This window comes from Pavona decussata, unplaced genomic scaffold (assembly GCF_977016875.1).
Source record: "Pavona decussata unplaced genomic scaffold, jaPavDecu1.1 SCAFFOLD_53, whole genome shotgun sequence".
In the NCBI taxonomy this organism is placed as follows: Eukaryota; Metazoa; Cnidaria; class Anthozoa; order Scleractinia; family Agariciidae; genus Pavona; species Pavona decussata.
Genome location: NW_028145475.1, coordinates 4,583,254 through 4,602,770, shown reverse-complemented (window position 1 = coordinate 4,602,770; position 19,517 = coordinate 4,583,254). Strand labels below are relative to the sequence as shown.

Here is a 19,517-nt window from a genome sequence, read left to right as displayed (position 1 = left end):
TGAAAAGCTCGCAGAAAGTTTGAATCCATAAGTCTACCTTTGTGGTCTTTTGAGTAAATTGTTGCTTCACTGTACGTGGCGGTAATACGAGTGTTTTTTTTCTTTAAAAGGAGACGCTAGTTGTCGAAACAGTCGTATTTGAAGCTTCCTGTGAAGACTACTCATGTAGCACCGGACTGGCAATGTAGCAATCACCCCAGTCATTCGTCGCTCGAAACTCACTTCTTGTGTCTGTTTCCTTGCGCTGCTGCGCCACCCGTGCGGGTTCTAAATTTTATCGCGCAATGGCGACGCAAGTATGTCTGTGTCATTTACTGATTAATACATCATTCTCAACATTTTAACTGTTTAACTTTATTATTGCCGTTGATTGCCTCAAGACAAACAAGAAGTCAGATTCAAAAAAAGCGATCAAACAGCAGACGAAACAAACAAGCCACAGAACTCATAATCACTATAAAATACTACAAAACGTGCTTAGCCTGACATTAGTTTACAAGACGGTTGAAATACCTAGATCAAAAATAGCGAACAAAAAACAGGATGCTGGAGTCGTGCATACGTGCGTTCAAATCCCGTTTAAATTATAAACTTTCGTTAATTAATTAAACTTAAATTCCCTTGGTGGCGAGTAATATACTTTTGAACAATTTATTCTCTTTTCCGTTGATCATATCCCCTATTTTGATATAATCTCAAATCTCTTTATTTTGTTGATCAGTACAATGCTGCCGAAAAAAAAACACCTTTCCTCACTTAGATCTTCGTATGGAAACGAGAGCTGAACATTTTCGAAATTCATAGATCAACTTCTCTGAGAAATATTCATAGTTATAAGGTCTGCTGTTAAATTATCAGAGATGCTCTTTTAAAAGAAGCCTGTTAGTGCAACACTAATCTTATGAAATTGAACAAAACTAACCGCAGAAAAAAACTGTTACACCACTTCCTCACCTTTCTGATAAAAATAACTATTTTTTCAGTCATTTCATGACAGGACGGAAAAGACGCTTACTGTAAGTACCTCCCGTTGTCTCTCATAAATCCTTAGAAAACTTTTCTAAGGATTTGTGAGAGCTTTTTCTGGAGTATCTGTTTGCGCTCTAGGTTTCGTCACCTATGCTTTCCGCTTCATGTCATCAAGTCGTAATAAACGTGACTCAGTTTTCATATGGAGGAATGTTACGTATCAGTGACAAGTCATCACTTGTCAAACTTTGTAAAAAAACATGAATGAAGTCAGGAAATCCGAACCACCTCCACTGACTCAGTTTTCATATGGAGGAATGTTACGTATCAGTGACAAGTCATCACTTGTCAAACTTTCTAACGAAACATGAACGAAATCAAGAAATCCGAACTACCTGCACTGACGTACTAGTCGGCAAAGTAATGAGAAAATAAATAAGAGCTAAAGAATTCTGCGGCATGCCGGCGCTCGTGAAAGCGTGATTATCATTGGATCCGATGAGATTGGAACGCGTGGAAAATACAAATTATATTACAACTTTACACTAGGAGGTTTACAATTGCCAATAATTTTGCAGGTAAATTGCACCAAATAAAGCTTATACTTTAACTTTTCATCACCCTTCGTAGATCTAGTTGTACATTGATATTCAAAGCGAACAAAGCTTTTCCTGTTAATTGTTCTCGTTTTATTGTTTTGCGATAAGCCGCTGCCATTCGAATTTGGTATAACGATGTATGGAAACGCGGGCACACGTACTGCCACAGTGGTGGCAATCGCGAGATCGAGAGAAACCGCGCGCTTCCGAAAGAACCGGATCATGCCACGTAAGTCTCGAGAAAATTCAATCGAGGAAAAACGCAGGATGCGAAACGAAAGAAGCAAAAGAAAATGGTTGTCAAGGACCGCTATGAAAAGAGAGAACAGAGAAATTCGAACACAAAAGGAAAGAGATGCGTATTCTCGTGCCAAAGAATTGGCGCGAATTTACTATGGCAAATGGAAAGCATTAGCCGAACAGAATAAAAGGACCCTGGACCAAAACAAGGTAAGGCTCTCTTGGCGCAAATATAGAAGAAAATAGGCATCGTAGAGGAGCAGTTTGTAAGAGAACGACATGCGTAAACATGATTAGTCTATCGTGTAGTCTACAAAGTTCCCCGGGGGCAGGAGTCAAAACATTTATTGGGGCCGGGGGGGGGGGGGGGGTAGAATACGGAGTGGGGCGGGGGATGCGGCCCAAAAAATTCCACTTCGTATGACGAAATGGCGAAATCTATTGAATATCAAGGCATAATGCACAACACCCCCTCTTTGTTTTATCAAAATTGCCAAATTCTTAATATATTTTCACAAAAGAACAGCTCAGAAACCATTATGAAGGACCATACAGAGATTATAAACACAGAAACGGGCAATTTGCTAATATTTTCATGGCTTCATTTCTTTTAATATGCCAGACAGCTAGGTAATGGCTTTCAATTGAAAAGTCTTTGGACTTTGAGCATGTCCCCTTTCATTAAGCTATGAATGTGAATTGTTGGATTCTTTCTTGCCCTACCCTCTTCAATTGGGCATCTCTCTCAGTAGTGCCCTCAGGGGGCAGGGCAACAAAGGGTCTAACACTTCAGACTACTGGCATCTTTCATAAGACATTCAATTTTACACCATAAAAATATTTTTATTATCACCCATGGGCATCAATAAATACCAGGAAAATGCCAGGGAAATGAAGCCGCATAGACTACATAGAGTCGGTTGGGATACATGAGAGTCAAGGAGAGACTTGAAGAAGGCACTGATTTGACTCCTTTATTATTTGAAGAGTATAGAGTTCACCAATAACTGTTATGACAAAATCTAGCAAGTGCATCTTTACCAAGCTGATTTGCTTCACTTTCAAGGTGATCTTGATTCTTTGTTTATGACAAAATAATTTCTTTATTCCAGATTAGACACCAGAATACAAAATCAGGACCATCTAAATTCCCCACTGTCAATTTAATTGATCCATCTGAGCTTCACCCAATCAATGAAAAGGAATTAATACTAGGACAGGGATCATATGGCAGGTGCGTTTTAAAAACATTCACAAGATTAAAGATACAGGTGGTAGAAAAACAATGTCTGATGCAAAACACTAAGGAGATGGTAAAGGAGGCACAAATAATGCAGGCTTTCACGCACAAAAAAATTTCTGCAATAATAGGCATCCAGGTTGAAAGGGAGCCTATATCACTAGTCATGGAGTTCAAAGGGGAAAACAATACATCCGTAACAGTTAGTAAACTATTGTATTGTGAGGAAGCCAATGAAATATTACAAAAACTTAAAAGTTCACTAACAAAAAAAGACTGGCTGATCATTTTTCATGATATCACAGATGCTCTTGCGCATATCCACTCCAAAGGCTTTCTTCATTGTGATTTAAAATGAAACAATGTTCTTGTTAGTGATAAACATGGCCACATTATCGACTTTGGTAAAGCCTGTGACAGTGCATTTCCTCCAGCAAAGACGTAAACTTTTCACTTTGCTCACATCGCTCCTGAAGTTTTGAAAGGCTCCCATTGTAGCAAAGCCAGTGATGTTTATTCCCTCGGCAAAATCCTGTGTGAAGTAGCAACAAAGCAAGAAATTCCAATGTTACTCGCTGACGCTCAAAAATGCTTGGATGTTAACCCCACAAGGAGGCCAACAACAACAGGACTAATGGCATCACTGGCCTCCTTAATATGTAGTTGATAGTTAATATTGTTAGAGGAAATATACCCAAATCAAAGTTTCCTTAACCCAGGATTAGCTTAATCGGGCTTTGAACAACTGGACCCTGGATTTCAAAAAAGTTAAAACAAAGAAAAGAGTGTTAAAACATTGAAACCCTCTACAGCCGTTTGTTGTGATGACTTCCAAAATAATGCCGGGCATATTAAGTACCTCATGCCAATAGAGGAGATGAAATATCTTTCTCTTGAATACGACAAAGAATTTAATCTATATGTATGCTTTTGGCAAAACTTTTAACCCTTAATATACTGTCATGGGATAGACCAAAATGTCCATATTATCAACATCTCCAGAGTTTATAGTAATCTTGGACTGCGGTCTGTATTATTCGTCGGTGCTCATAAGGGCAGATCTAACCATATGTAAATGTAGGCAAAAAATGGTATAATTAAGCCAAAGCCTTCTTGCAGCATAAAGAAAAACGAACACAAAGAAACAATCAAGAATAGAAACTGGGTATATCAGTTCAATTTGTTGCCATTGTGACAATAGCAAACATTCCTGCTCTTAAGATGGCACATCTTTTATTAGCAGGACTGCCACGATGACACATCTTTTGCCAGTTTCTGTTTGCTATTGTCAAAAGAAAATTAATAAATGGAATCTAATTACAGTCTATTGGCAGAGACAACAACAGTACGAAAGAAAGTAACTAGAATTAGCCTTTGCCTTTTTCATTTCAAACTGAAGAGACTTAAAACTTTTTCCCTTCTTAATGTTTTCAAAGTAGTAAGCTTTATGCATCAATAAAGCTTAATTGTGTGGCAATATCCTACATCCAGTACTATATTCCTACTATCAATTTGGAAATTACCCCTTGACAGGTGGCATGCCTCATACTCATACAGTTCAATGTAACCTTGAAATACTAATCAAGCTACCAGCTTGCACATAACTTATTGTTCAAAATTTTCAATCGGAACTGGTGGGTGTCACACCTGAGACAGGTTCGATGTAACCTTGAAATACTAATCATGCTACCAGCTTGCACATAACTTATTTTTCAATCGGAACTGGTGGGTGACACACCTGAGACAGTTGCGATGTAACCTTGAAATACTAATGATGATACCAGCTTGCACATAACTTATTTTTCAATCGGAACTGGTGGGTGACACACCTGAGACAGTTGCGATGTAACCTTGAAATACTAGTCATGCTACCAGCTTGCACATAACTTATTTTCAATCGGAACTGGTGGGTGACACACCTGAGACAGTTGCGATGTAACCTTGAAATACTAATCATGATACCAGCTTGTGCATAACTTATTTTTCAATCGGAACTGGTGGGTGACACACCTGAGACAGTTGCGATGTAACCTTGAAATACTAATCATGCTACCAGTTTGTGCATAACTTATTTTTCAATCGGAACTGGTGGGTGACACACCTGAGACAGTTGCGATGTAACCTTGAAATACTAATCATGCTACCAGCTTGTGCATAACTTATTTTTCCATCTCAACTGGCGGGTGACACAAACTGTACATGATAATGTTTGCCATCAATGACAATCCCGTACACCTTAAGTAACTTTTTTTGATGATTAATGTCTTTCAGTAGAATCTTGAGATTTTCCCTTCATGAAAAATAATCTATTATGATACTTATTCCTCAATCATTACCAAAATAATAAACAGCAACAAAAAACAAATGAAGTAAGAAATGTTTGGTTTCTCAACAAAGTTGCCAGAGCCCTTGCTCTGACACGCTCTTTATGGTGGCCAAATTACCTCAGTTATCAACTCTGTTGATAAAACCAAACATTATTTGTTTCTACAACCCATAGATGCATACGTAGTACAACAGTTTCTTTAGAAACCAACCCCTCATGATTTCCACCATTATTTTATTTTATTAAAACAACTAGCAAAGGAAAGCCTTGCAAATTTGGTTTCAAAAAGACAAGTACAATTGTTTCCCTTTATTTTGTTGGGATAATTTCATGAAAAGTTCACTGTAAAAGGCTGCTCAATTTGTTTTTCCAAAGCCTGCTGAAGTTATATTAACTGCAGCCTAAGTGCAACTAACTACATGTAGCACTTGTTCAGTTTGCTGCCTTAAAATAATAATAAAAAACAGAAACACTCCTCAAAGAAAATAAAACAAGGTTACCTGTAAGGGGACAACATACAGATTTATACAATGAACTGTATAAAACTTGCGTTTTGTTTGGTATAGCGGAGTTTGTGATTACAGTATAGACACACAAATGAACTCATCAAGTGGTGTGATCAGCGCTTCTGACTGGTCAACAAAGTTTTGCAAACTATTTTTGTGAGTAGCGGACAAAACATTTTCACAAGAAACGAAAACTGTCCGATGAAAAATTTAACAAAGACCATTGAGAGAGACCAGTTAAAAAAAGCTAGAACTTTGTTGTGCAATCAAAAGGAAAGAAATATTTGCCCAAATTTGTCGACGATAGTAATCCCTCACAAATCGCAGTGAAGTGACTGACATGTGGTAAAATTTTGGGGTCAGCATTTCCTTCTGAAATAAAGGCTACTGTAGTTTTGAAAATATTGTTAGTGAAATTATTTTGGATTATACTTAGTTGGAGGATCACTATTGTATGTGTGTAATAGTCTGAAAGTTTGCTGCAAGCAGTTTTTGACTCACCTCTGTCAATGTGATGCTCGCTCACGAAATGTGTTGAAATGTCAAATAGATTCCATTAAATTCGATCAACGATAAAACCAGGTAAGAGAGCAATAGTCCATCATAACTACAGAAAAATAGGAAGTAGAATTATGAGTATCTTAAAAAAACATTGCTTCGTGATCGTCCAAAATCAAACATTTTGGTAGCATCGAGCCATCTCCTTGGCAACCGCGCCAAAATTAAAGCATCAATGAGGCCAGGCTACTAGTCTGAACACGCAACGAATTATAGTTTTGTACAAGTAGATGGAAAGCTTACCTCCGTTTTTCCAATTGTTGTTGGTCACCGCTTGCCATGTATGGCCAGAAATTATTGCGTGCGTTTCAAAAAACAAAAGTACCCAATCTGGCTTAGCGTTTCCTCTCCAGCGAGATCCTTCATGACTCTCTTGAGCCGATGCCACATCCTCGATCACATCGTTTATGACACCTGTAGCGTCTTGGTAACCAAACGCCCACAAAAATGACATAACGGTGGACAAATTTTTCCCTCTTTTCTTCACATAAGGCATTGACTCGGCTGATCAGCTGCTGTCCCCTTTTTGTTATCAACAGCTTCTTCCCGGGTCAATATCTAAATTTTCATAAATCCCCACCAGTGTGTGCCGCCCCAAAGAGTATTTTTTTTTTAGCGGTCAGTGTAAAATGCAGACTGCAGACTGCAGACTGCAGACTGGGGGTAAAATGCAGACTAGGGGTAAAATGCAGACTAAATTATAAAGACTATCTTTTTAAAGTTACAACACTCGAAGTGATTTTGGTCTGTATAGAAAGTTAATAAGTAAGTGTAGAATTCCAAATAAGAAACATGTAGCGTTGTTAGCGAAAAAGGAATTTGAGGCTTGCGAAAAAAACTTAGGATTTCATTGCGTGACTTTTGGGGACGGCACCCTACTTCTTCCAATACTTTCAAAAATTATTTCTCCATGAATTCGCTTCGAAATAAAGAGAAAAACCGCTCAACAAGATATTTAAATGTTTTAGTTTTGAAAACAAAAAATACATTTGACGATTTGCTTTCGAAATATATCGGTGAATTTTAAAGTGCGCGGATATTTGGATGCATTTTACTACCGTCCGCCGTGATTAATTACGTTGTAAACAAACCGAGTACAGAAAACTCAAAAATTCGTATCTCGGTAAATCTATGTCCTATCGAGCTCATTTTTGTCTCTATAGAAAGCTGAGTAAATGTAGAATTCAAATATGAAAAGATTTCTGTTGCGCAGATAACGAGAAAGGAATTTAGCGCTTGCGAAAAAATCGTAGAAAATGAAAACAGTTCTCACGGTTTAAACTTTCCGGGATACAACCTGCCCAACCGAACAAAATTTAATTTAATTTAGTCTGCATTTTACCCCTGGTCTGCAGTGTTCAGTCTGCATTTTACCCCTAGTCTGCATTTTACCCCCAGTCTGCAGTCTGCAGTCTGCAGTTTGCATTTTACACTGACCGGTTTTTTTAGTCGTTTTGGTGTGAAAACGGGTATAGATTTTGACCACTAGGGTCTTAAATCTGGTATGGCTTTCAAGGGAACCGCGACGGCGTATAAACGTATTTGTCTTTTCAACTTCAAATGAACAGTAGAAATAGAAGTATACAAAATATATCATTCGAGCTGAATTTTCGGGTGAATTTTACCAATTCTTGACTTTGGCATTGAGACGAAGCGTAATTATGCTACAACAAAGGTCTGAAAACGGGTATGGATTTTAGAGGCCAGGGACCCGTTCTTCGAAAGTCCCAGTAACTTACCGGGCCCGATAAGTATATTTGCAAACGATTTTTTGCCGATTACACAGTGATTAGAGACATGGTACTCGGGCAGTGATTTCATAGAATTATAAGATTTTAAAATTTGGTATTCAAAGCTAACAAAAATTGACTTTATGAAGAAACATTATCACCAAAGACACTTACCGGGCCCGGTAAGTTACGGGACTTTCGAGAAACGGGCCCCTGGTCTGAAAAAGGGTGCGGGAAATAGCATGTTTTGGTCTGAAATAGGGTTAGGATTTGGAGAACCCTACGGCACACCCCCACCGAAAATTCCGAGGAGTACCCCCTCCCCCCCGGGTCACAAATCTCGCTCATGTTTGGGGAGGAATTTTACTTTACGTTTACACAAATTTGCTTTGGGGTCATCGGCAGCGGGTTTTCTGCAGCTTCTCCTCTTACCAGCGGTGTTGGTGGAGCTGGCATAGTTAGCTTTCAAGCCACGGCCGGCGTTGATCTTTACTTGATGGCCGTCGTTGGTGGAAACGTGTACAACGTGTAATCGTTTCATGTTCAACAGACAAAGCACTAAATTCAAGGCCATTTACAAATTCTTTTAAAGGACTAAAACGAAGATCCTTTTAAAACGAAATCTTCTGAGTTTGTTGCCGAAACAAAACAGCGAGAAGACCAAACGATAAAGGTCCGACAACTTCAAAATCTGACACAGCTTTGCCGTCGAACATATGCTTCGTCGGCTAGTCGAAAGGTAGCTCTTTTCACCATTTTAAAACCTTCAGGGAAAATTTGAACTACGGAGCTTTTTCCGAAAGCTTGCAGCTCATCACTGATAACACGAGAAAAGCCGGACGAGAAGCCCTTTCTCGGTGCCCGGCATCCTGTTTAAAACCGATAAAAACAACAGGTAAACGGAATGGAGTCTTTTATTCAGATCAAAGAATCATGTTACGACATTTACCACTCGATAATAACTCGATCTCAAAAGTTTGACAGGCTACAGCGTCATTTTACAACGTTTACCAGGACTGTGTTAGGAGCGATGATAAGTTGATCTCCTAAACCTTGACACATTTTCACACTTACCCAACACATCTAAAAAATAAACCAGCGTGAAATGATACTTACAGTAAAAGTCATATCCGTCCTCTCATGATTGATATTGATTTAATATATTATTTATTCTTCTCGCCGCGTCCAAAGCTCTCTTTGCCATTAAAGTTATAAAGTAAAAGCCGTGAAATATTGTCGAATTACAGTTCGATTGGGAAAAATATTTCTGCCCGAAATACTCAGATACAGGAAACATTTTCGTACAAGAGGCCTACACTGTTTACCCGTTAAAATCCGTTCCGGACCAAATCTTTTCAGAATATTATTCAATCATGTTATCGATATGTTGTTAGTTCATCTCTTCACTGAGAAGTAATAAATTTACCATGTGAAGATCTGGAAAAATCGTATTTTCAATTTAGAAGGGTTAACATATATTCACATTCATTGCCTGAAAAAGAAAGCTGATAGTACAAGGTTGGATCGAGAAACGTAAAACTACAAATTAGGAAACTCCCGCTAACTGTTGATAATAGAATTGAAATTAAGCCAACGTTTAGTCAACAAACAGCCTTTTGTCATGTCAACCAATCAGAGTGAGTTTAGGGAACTCGTTTTTGCCAGAAACAAGACACCAAAAATAGCCTTTTTCGGTAAAGCATTTTGACACCTCAGCGGATTTTAAGTTTTTACAGCTTCAAACTGACTTCGGACTCATTCATCTCTCGCTGTTACAGGCGTAAATTAATCTTAGGGCTGTGAGTTTTAAATCTAATAAAAAGTCTTAAAGGGAAATATGTCTACACACTTGCGAAATTCACAATGAGCAAAACTAACCTCGATTCCACGGAAATAAAGAAAAGCCCTGGGATCGAATTTGGGAGCACAAACTTGACAAGGTTGACAAGGCATATTCTAAAGCTTTGAACACAATGCGTTCAAAAAATAATATTATTGAAAAACGTGGGAAAGGGCTTGGTATAAATTGGCTTCCAAGTGAAAATGCGGGATCTCATCGTGCGCGCAATTCTCAAGTGAAATTTTCCTAGTTAGTGATAACTAGGAAACACTGTGTCATTGGGCAGAATCTTACACGCAATTTTGTAAGCACACGTGTCGCACGCATCTTAACGTGGAACAGCTCGGACGAGGAATTACGGAGAAACCGTATCAGGGGTATGTGGAAACAGCGGTCAGTTGAGCGCAGTGATGCGCGCAATTGTTTGCGTTTGTCGGTTTTAGTTTAACTCTAACCACATGATGTAAATTTATTTTCTGTGTCAGATTTCTTGTCCGTTGCCTCCTTAAATCATTTGTTTTTGCATTGTCTCCCAAATTACTTTCTTATGGTCGGTATGATATCCTTACTGATTTTACTAGGAGCAAATTAGGTAATTCGCTGCCGATTATTTGTTGATATGTATAGATGTAGAATACCTAATTTATGCTAATTTCTTACTTTCCAGTTGTTTCGTCGTGATTGTTCAAACAAACGATCTATCAGTTTCTCTCTTGACAAATAAAAGGTAACGAAATGCAAAATACAGTGACAATAAACGAAAAAGTGATTAGCAATGCTTTCCATTTTCCTGTTTTCATTTTGAAATAAATCGAGTTCGTCGTTTGAAGACTCCTTTTCGTTTCCGCGTGAACCGTGAGAATGATACAAACTCTATATTCATACTCAAGATAAAGTTCTTTTGATTTTAATTTAGTTGTGTTAAGATTTCGCCCATGGCCTTCGATCCCTAGAATTGTCTTCTGCGTTCGGCCTAACTTAGTCTTTAGATCGGCATTTTAAAATTCATCGGCTGAACAACTGAACCCCTGATTCTTTTTTGCTTCCTGGTGATTATGGTAATCGGACGCTCATTTCCATTTGCAGCATTCTGAGTTCGTCGTCTAAAGAGTCGCCCTACCCGTTTGCCATTACAAACCGATTAAAAATAAAATAGACACTAATGGAAAAAAAAAAAGATTTCTATATACTGCTCTTTCTTTCATCTTCCCTATGGGCTCGATCCAAGAACAATTCACAGTATGCGATTTCTGGTTAGGTGTAATTGGATAAATCAAATTCAGCAAGTGAATTCATTATGGTGCTGATCTATTTTCACGCTACCCGTCAAATAGATCCCTCATTAATTCAAATTGCATTTTGATGAAACTGAGCCCCTGCTAAACAGACTAACTTGTCTCAAACTTGTCAGTGACTGATTTTTTTATTGCTGAGGTTTGTAATACTTTCCAACAATTCAGTGTCTTTGTGTCATTGGACGTTTCACTTTTGTATCATTTCAGTTGTATTTTATTCCAAATGTCTCCTTATTTTTGTGTTTTTATTTTGATAATATTTAATCGAAATAAAAAATTAACAGTTTACCTCACTTAGATCTTCGATTACATCAAAAGGTTCTTTCCGCATTTGACAAAAATTCTACTCACGGGGGGCCTCTGGCTAGTACAAACTTTGAATAAAATATTCATGGTCTTACCCCTGCTTATAAATATAAGAGTTAGTCTTGAAAAAATTGTTAGTACAACACTGTGTTAAACAACATTAACAAACACTGTTGTCTGTAAGTTCCATATGCTATAATGATATCGTGTTGTTTTGGGAGCACATCAGAACGGAAGGAATTGTTTTACTCAAGAAAGATCAACATTCGTGAAGCCGTCAATAAAACAAGAAATATTTTCGTCCCGTCAGCTCAAACAGTGAAGGATCAGGAAGTTAGATGAACCAATAAGAGAGAGGATGGACAACTCGTTCTTTCGCGCAATGTAAGAAAGGGGACTTTCCTTATGCTGAAAGCATCCGTGTAAAAACTACTTTGATCCGTTTGATTTCCACCAGTAATTGAATCTTTTGCTCAAGACAAAAATCTGAAATGTTAGTTTCGTCACAATATTGGAGTGTTTCTGAGATTTTCACTCACCATTTTTATATTTATCAAACTGAACGACTTCCATCGTCAGAATGTTTGTGTTGCTGAATGTGTTTGAAAAATAACTGATCGCTTGTTGTATTCTTTTGTACTCAGTGTATTTGTCTCCAGCGGAATCTGACCAAACTCAGAACCAACAATGGGGAGTCTTAAAATCATTTTACTCAGTGCCGCTTGCATCATTCCTCACTTGGTGTTTTCTGTCAATCAAACGGTAAGTTTTTGGATTCCCTATAGTATTTCAGTTCCTTCATTTTAAAGGATTGAATCTCTATGTAGCTCTTCCTCTTCGGATCGATTTTTCTTTTAAATTTATTTATTGCGCATGTGAAGTGTCGCTTGCGCACTCGAGATGTGACCGAACCGTTGCGAACATTCTCGCCTCCCAGTTCCTTTACTTCGCTTTCAAATTATTCCTTTGTTGGGTCATTTTGGCTATAACATAATTTAAACTCGTTTTAGACTATTTTTCAACAAGAAAGTGAAACTTTATTTTCAAATCGGAGTAATCGCGAGTGTGACGTGTCTCTTGAAAGCTCGATATGTGATGGAATCGTCGCGAACATCATGACTCGCTTCCCAGTTCTTCGTTTGTTTCGTCATTTTTGTCATAACATAATTTAAACTCAATTAAGAATAGTTTTCAAGAAGCAAGTGAAACTTTATCGTGAAATTAAGTGTTTCAGTCCAGTATGTCATTTCACGATTGCAACAAGACATGAAGTGAGTTCCACAAACATTAATTACATTTTTGTGATCGTCTCTTATCCCTTTACGATAATTAGTGCAGGAACCTAAGTAAGGCTGTTTACTTCACTTCAACCACGTGTCCGCCGGGTAAACCGGATAGTAAACAATTGAGTAGTACCATTCGAGAATGCCGAGTTCATGGAAACCCTTAGATAGGTCAACACACGGGCTGTTTATCGGCTACTTGTGAGACAACGAGAGAGCAATCAGACCCATACACGTACAATGTCTAAAGTCGCTCACCCACGTAACCGATAAATAAACTCGTAACTGCAGATATCCAGATCGCCCAAAATTACTTCTTCCTGTTAAGCAGCAAAGGAGAGAACTGGTAACAAAGGCAAATAAATATGCGTGCAATTGACAATAGGAGGTGAACAGCAACTGAGTTTATCTTATTTGTTTTGAAGACACAACGTCTTTCGAGCCCAACATGCGCAGTCAGTGGCGTGCCAGGGGTCCCTGGTGTTCCCGGACTTAACGGACGAGATGGGGTCAAGGGTGATGGAGGCCCTATGGGAGCACCTGGCAAGAAAGGACCAAAAGGCTCCTCTGGCACCAAAGGAGACCAAGGCCCTGTAGGACCACCTGGGAAAACGGGAGCTAAGGGTCCTCAGGGTGACAAAGGAGAAGAAGGCCCCCCCGGGCTGATCCTTCAAAGGAACTGGAAACAGTGTGCGTGGAAAGCTTTGTATGATGAGAAAGACTCTGGTTTGATAAAGGTAAGTGTATATTTTTAGAGTGAAATGATTTTTCATGTTTTCTTCCCCTCTTTTATTGCTGTTGTTCCTCTTTCACTAGCATGATTGCTTTTATAATCTCGTTTTCATTCTCGTTATCTTCTTCCTCTCTTCTTTTTATTTTGCATCATCGTGAACATCACCACCAATACTGTTTGTACCATTATCGCCACCATTAGCACCATCTCCATCACTGTCACCATGACATTGACCATAACCATCTCGATATAAGTTCTCATCATCCCTTTCTTTTTTATTGTTCTTCCTCTTCCTTCTCCTCCTTTTCCTTCTTTTCGTCAACTTTTCAACAGTTATTTATTTCCTTCTTTTTCGTCATATCTGTGATAAAAAGCAATATCTTTCATCTCATTAAAATTTCATTTCCTTTTCCCTTGAAAGGATTGTGTCTTTGTGAAAAAGGACAGTAAGACAGCGTTGAAGGTCGAGTTTGATGGGGATTTAAGGGTAGCTTACCGCGTACATTGCTGTAAGCGTTGGTATTTCACCTTCAATGGCGTGGAAGGTTCCAAACCAGTCACCATCGACGCGGTGGATGTTATCTATGCAAACCATGGCAGGACAGACTACTGCATTCACAAGCACAGTCAGATCGGGGGATACTGTGAGGGGATTGGCAAAGGAACCGTTCGCGTCGGATTGATGGTTGGAGACTGTGGCCACAGATTCAAGCGCGGCTCTAACGCGTACGCTGGGTACATCTCCACCAGCCGAATTCTGATCGAGGAAGTCCCTCCGCCCCAGTAGCTGCAGGAGCATGACAGTCAGTCATGGATCAAGAAGACACATTAGTTTAGTTTGGCTTCGCTATTATGAACAACAAGGCGTTTATTTTTGATCTACATTTTCAGGGAGCTTAACACTTTTTTAAGAAAAATAAAAATGGGTATAAGGCGAAAGATGTCTTTGTATTTATCGTCCAGCATTTTCAGCTAAATGTCGCTAAGTAACGCAAGGAAGTACCATATTACCGGCCAGAACTTTGAGCACATACATAAAAGAAAAAAGAAAAAAAATGTGTTCAACATCCATTATTTTATCTTTTCTCGCTTTAACGTAAAAAATGCTTTTCAGTCCCTTTCAAAAATTTCCTTTTACCAGTACCTAAAATGACGCATTTAACTAAATGAATAGACATCTTAAAGAAAGGAATTGCAACTCTATCATGGAAAGGAGGGGTAAAGAGAGCCGGTTTAGGAGTCAACGATGATCAGTTTAAGACAACGTTTTCCCTGATTGGTTAGCGCACTTTGCTCAGGTTTTCTGTACCTTTTAAGCAGAGCGCAGATATTCAAAGCAAAACCAAAACCAAACATAAATTATTTCTGACATTCAAACGTTGAAAAGTTCAAAAGCGCGTAAATGCTTATAGTAGACAACATTACCAGCTTTTCAGTGAAAAAAAAAAAAAAGCTATGTTATACATGCTCATATGCGACCTGATTTTAGACAATCAGTTAGTCATAAATTTAAGAACTACCAGTCATCTTTATTGCCAACCAATCTACTAAAGTTGTAAATTACATTTAACTGTCTTCAGGACCTCACAAGATAGGGGAAGGTAATTTTTTGTTGTAAATGAAGAAACTTTCATACCTATCATTTATATGCTTAATATTTATATGCTTAATGTGAAAGGAATAGTCTCACACTTGTACAAGCATGCCCACCCAACCCTCCCCCCCCCCTCCTAGTTCCCAGGTTTGGCATGACAGCAGGTTACATTATATTGAGCAGAATAATACTATAATCACGATTTATTCCCTACGCTATTAAAAAGATTTTTACTACAATAATTATTGCCTCATTCCCATTGACAGAGCGAATTTCGCGCTCTTTTTGTGCTACTTTTCAAACGTGATGGCTGCAACCGCGAAAGCCTCTAATTAAAACTTAATATCATGAAAATAAGGAATGTTGCGTGCTTACCACGCCATAGCTCCCACGGGTTTCGCTGCTTCTCTGCTTGTGTTTAGAGTTCGTTTACTATTAGTTTTTACTCCATTGCTCCATTGTTCCAGGTTGTATTGCTGTTCAGATATTTTCTATTTCTACAGCATTAGTTAACCGGGGAGTCTGGCACATCGTTAAGTAAGATACTTTAGAATATGTCTTATTTTAAATCAACGGATGTAAATATCTGTTTGTAGCCATGTCGCTCGTGCGTGACACAGCTTGGGGAGCAAGTGAAATTTAATTTCATCTCGTGGTAATTTTGGTGTTTATTAGTTTGTTTTACCTGTGAATACAGTAGTTAACATCAATATATTTTTTAAAACGTTAAAAGAGTTTAAACTCTTTTTTTATAGAAACTTTGGCTGACGAGTTAATTTATTCTATTGTGCCTTTTTTATGTAGAGTTGTAGATTTCAAAAGCGCTGAATTGTAATTTTATTGAAATTTGATCGGCGTCCGTGCAAAAGTGCTGCTAGATCCTAAACCGCAAACCTAAAAATCAATGACTGAACTGTCTTTTGTTAAAATATCGGAGCATTTGAGCTACTACCAGTCAGCCTTTTTCCTCGCTGAGTTTGGATTATTTTAGACTTTTGCGTAATTGAGAAAAGTGTCTTCTTAATCCGAGCTCAGTTCGCTCACAAACGAGCAGAGATGAAAGTAATTGCTATGAGTACGTTTTCACTGACGAAGAATCAATGTATTCAATTACACCTAGGAAAGATTCGCAGCTATGTAAACCCAGACTCCCGTTCCCCGTTCCTTGTTCCCCGTTCCCGGTTTTTCGTTCCTGCTTTTATCAACATCCTTCATCTTAGGGAGAAAACTTATACTTGCTTAAATATCTCACAAAAGATTGTCGAATTCTTTCTACGCCAGAAACAACTGTATTCATCTAGATTGTTAAACTAGGAAATATAGTTCTAATTTATATCGAACGAATCGGCCAAGTTAATTAACTCAACACTTTTATTCCAAATAGTAAATGATCCAGTACTTCTTTTTCCCTTAAAATCAAGATTCAAAGTTGGCCAAGGAGTTTAAGTAAAGAACGTGCTCACTTGCATTGTAAGTGGAAGTTTTTTTCTCTGAGTGAATATCTCTTCTCGTCGGCAAATATCTCAAGTATTTGTATTTACTCATAAGGAACAAAAGTCTTTTTACGCTATTAAAATAATTGTTTTGTTTATCTGAATTTTGTTTTTCCGCTTACTATTTTAGCTCACAACATTCTGTGTGTTCACCTTGGATGACATGAACTTGGAGCCTTATTTACTGAAATGCGCTCATGCCTAAATAACTATTGTGTTATAAAACAGCCCAGTACGAACATTTGTCCGCCGGACGAGCATGGGACTTTTCTTACTGATTAATATTGCAAGTAGTTTCGACTTGGCGTCTTCTTCTTCTCGACGCAAAGTTTAAGAACGCAGAAACTGGGTAAATTAGGAATTGAAAGAAAAATCGATGGTGTGCTTTCATTTTTCCCTAAAACATGTGTTTCATTTTTCTGGTCAAAACCGAGAATAAATCATGGCTTGACACTAAACTCTTTGGTTATCATGTTTTATTCTTCGCACACGTCTATGTTTCCTTGCTATCATTATCGAGATCGTTATTATCAATAATACAATTGTCTTTTCCAATTATAAATTAAAGTAGATGAAACAAATCATTAAACAAAATCATGCCGATCAATCTATGGTTGAATTTCCATGCTATTTTTGCAGGAGCTTGTGTACACGATTGCGTTGAAAAACTTGATTGCACCTTATGTCTGTTGAATCAGCTAATTTAATTAACTCTGGTTCAAAATGATCTTTTCAGTACTTCAATCTCTTGCCTTTTCACACTGAAAACTTTAAACTCGCAAGTGCAAGTGAAGAGCGTACTCATCTCAGAAGCAGGTCTCAACTCTTTTACAAAAAAGAAGGAAAAAAAAAAAAAAAAAAAAAACAGCAAGAGAATGTTTGCCCTAAGTAGAATACATTTTTCTTTTCTTTTCTGCTCTCATTGAAAACGGAGTCATTGTTTTCGTGATTTGGGCGACATTTTCAAGTGGCCCTTCGCCGTGGAATTTGTATCCACCCACAACGAACAAAAGTCTGTTAATCGATAATTGCTTTGTTTTCGTTGAAGTGTTTTTAAAATGTCCTTTCTATGTTAGCGTGCAGAGGCCTGTCTGTTCAACATGGATGACCTGGACTTGGAACATAGTTTATTGACATCCGCTCCTGTCTTAATAACGGGAACATATGCAATCGCCCACCTTCTGTGGAATTTGCATCCGCTTACCCGGCAGACAACAAATCCGTTAAGCTGTCAGTCAGTTTCAGTTATTAAAGTTTGCTTTATTTTCGCCAAGTTTGTAATTCCTGCTGCTGTTTTAAGCCTGTTTTGGCCCACTGTTTCGGCTGTTTTGAAACTACCGTTTTAGCCGAGTGATAGATAACAGGAACAGGTTCAATCAGCCCACCTGTTGCGGAATTTGCATCCGGTTGCCTTGATGATCAGGACCAGGGAATCGCTGGGCGAAAACGTTCGAAATTTTTAGGGGAACTTCCATCCGAACAGATATTTTACCGAAATATTCCGTTGGGTGCCCCTGTCACAGTGTCGCCTCGTGAGTCCACAACATTTTGACCACTGTGATGACGAATATCGTTGTCGATAAGAGTGCAGACAATGCTAAACCACATTCGATTTGGCCATAGTATAGATTTTGACCAAGCCACCATTGTCGACAAGGCGCGTGATTACCACAAGAGACTTTTCCTTCAGGCCTGGCACCAAAATGCGGGCAATGAACATATTGATGTTTAGGGAATTTATAGCTCACTCACGTGATTTGTTCTCTCGCACGGTGATCGTTCGTTACGCGTCGTGATTGTAGCTCGCGCAAACTGTGAACCGTTGGATAAGCGTTTTCTTATTTGTCATTTTTTAAACCGACGAAGGCCGAAGATTTTTGGCCGAAACGTCTTGTTAAGTTTTTATAAACGTTTGGTTTTTAACGTCAGTGTCATACACATTTTAGATTACATTAAATTTACATCCGCTGCATCAATCTGATAAAACAGAAAATCAGCCATTTTATCACAATTGTTTCTAATCTCGCAATCTGATTGGCTATTAAATTTTCCGTTGTCGATAAGAGTCTAGACAACGCTGCTCGCGTCAATTAGCGCGCGGACGTTGATATTGTGGAAAAAAAGAAATCGAATGTAGTTTAGCGTTGTCTGCACTCTTATTGACAACGGTATTCGTCATCACAGTGGTCAAAATTTGTTGTGGACCCACGAGGCGCCACTGTGATGACGAATATCGTTGTCGATAAGAATGCAGACAACGCTAAACCACACTGATTTGTTAATTTGACTTTGATGCCGATTAGACAAAAATATCTAGTAAAATTAGACAACCGACAATTTCAAGCCTCAGTGGAATTAAATATCCGGAGGTGATATAAGGACACAAACGAAATGTCATTGCAAGTTCCTTCCAGTAGTTAATGTCTGCTTACCTGTACTGTGGAACATCATGAGAAAACTCCCGAAATCACAATATACTTTATTAAATGATAAACGTAAGTCTATGTTTCACCTTGCAGGGGTAGGGGGTACTAGCAGGGAGATTAAGCTAACCACAACTGCAACGGGATCGTAGCTTAACAAAAGGTTTAACGAGAAGAACACTATTGACCCTGCACGAGCGTTATATTACAGCCAACAACGACATCGAAAAAACGTGCGCCACAAACCCGTCTAAATTCAACACAGTTTGCGCCCAAATTTCATTAAAGACACGAAGACAACCCTACGGTGAGGTTAGTGAAGTTTATTTCTACATTAATAGCTTTATTTTAGCATATTTAGGATTGAGGTAAATTTCCCATA

General features: G+C 38.4%; 3 protein-coding genes and 1 long non-coding RNA gene across 5 annotated transcripts in view; 2 read left to right on the top strand and 2 right to left on the bottom strand.

The window, feature by feature from the left end:
- Positions 1-19,517, bottom strand: part of LOC146480615 (uncharacterized) — an 85,645-nt gene that overhangs the window by 47,718 nt on the left and 18,410 nt on the right. The gene's annotated exons all lie outside the window — the stretch shown is intronic.
- Positions 1,738-4,108, top strand: LOC146480619 (tyrosine-protein kinase TXK-like). Its single transcript, XM_085109846.1, has 2 exons — positions 1,738-2,018; positions 2,921-4,108. Exons 1-2 carry the CDS (start codon positions 1,791-1,793, stop codon positions 3,404-3,406), a joined length of 714 nt encoding a protein of 237 aa, XP_084965972.1. The 5' UTR covers positions 1,738-1,790; the 3' UTR covers positions 3,407-4,108.
- On the bottom strand, positions 3,246-7,490 carry LOC146480618 (uncharacterized). The gene is made up of 3 exons (XR_014864744.1): positions 6,853-7,490; positions 6,382-6,798; positions 3,246-3,580 (listed from the first exon to the last, which is right to left on the bottom strand). It is a non-coding gene; the product is annotated as an uncharacterized LOC146480618 (long non-coding RNA).
- Positions 11,970-14,516, top strand: LOC146480617 (collagen triple helix repeat-containing protein 1-like). 2 transcript variants are annotated; one of them, XM_085109854.1, is made up of 4 exons: positions 11,970-12,102; positions 12,254-12,371; positions 13,318-13,629; positions 14,047-14,516. In XM_085109854.1, exons 2-4 carry the CDS (start codon positions 12,297-12,299, stop codon positions 14,410-14,412), a joined length of 753 nt encoding a protein of 250 aa, XP_084965980.1. In that variant the 5' UTR covers positions 11,970-12,102; positions 12,254-12,296; the 3' UTR covers positions 14,413-14,516. The 2 variants fall into 2 exon arrangements, with proteins under 2 accessions (XP_084965980.1, XP_084965981.1); XM_085109855.1 differs by having other exon boundaries at positions 12,027-12,102; positions 12,269-12,371.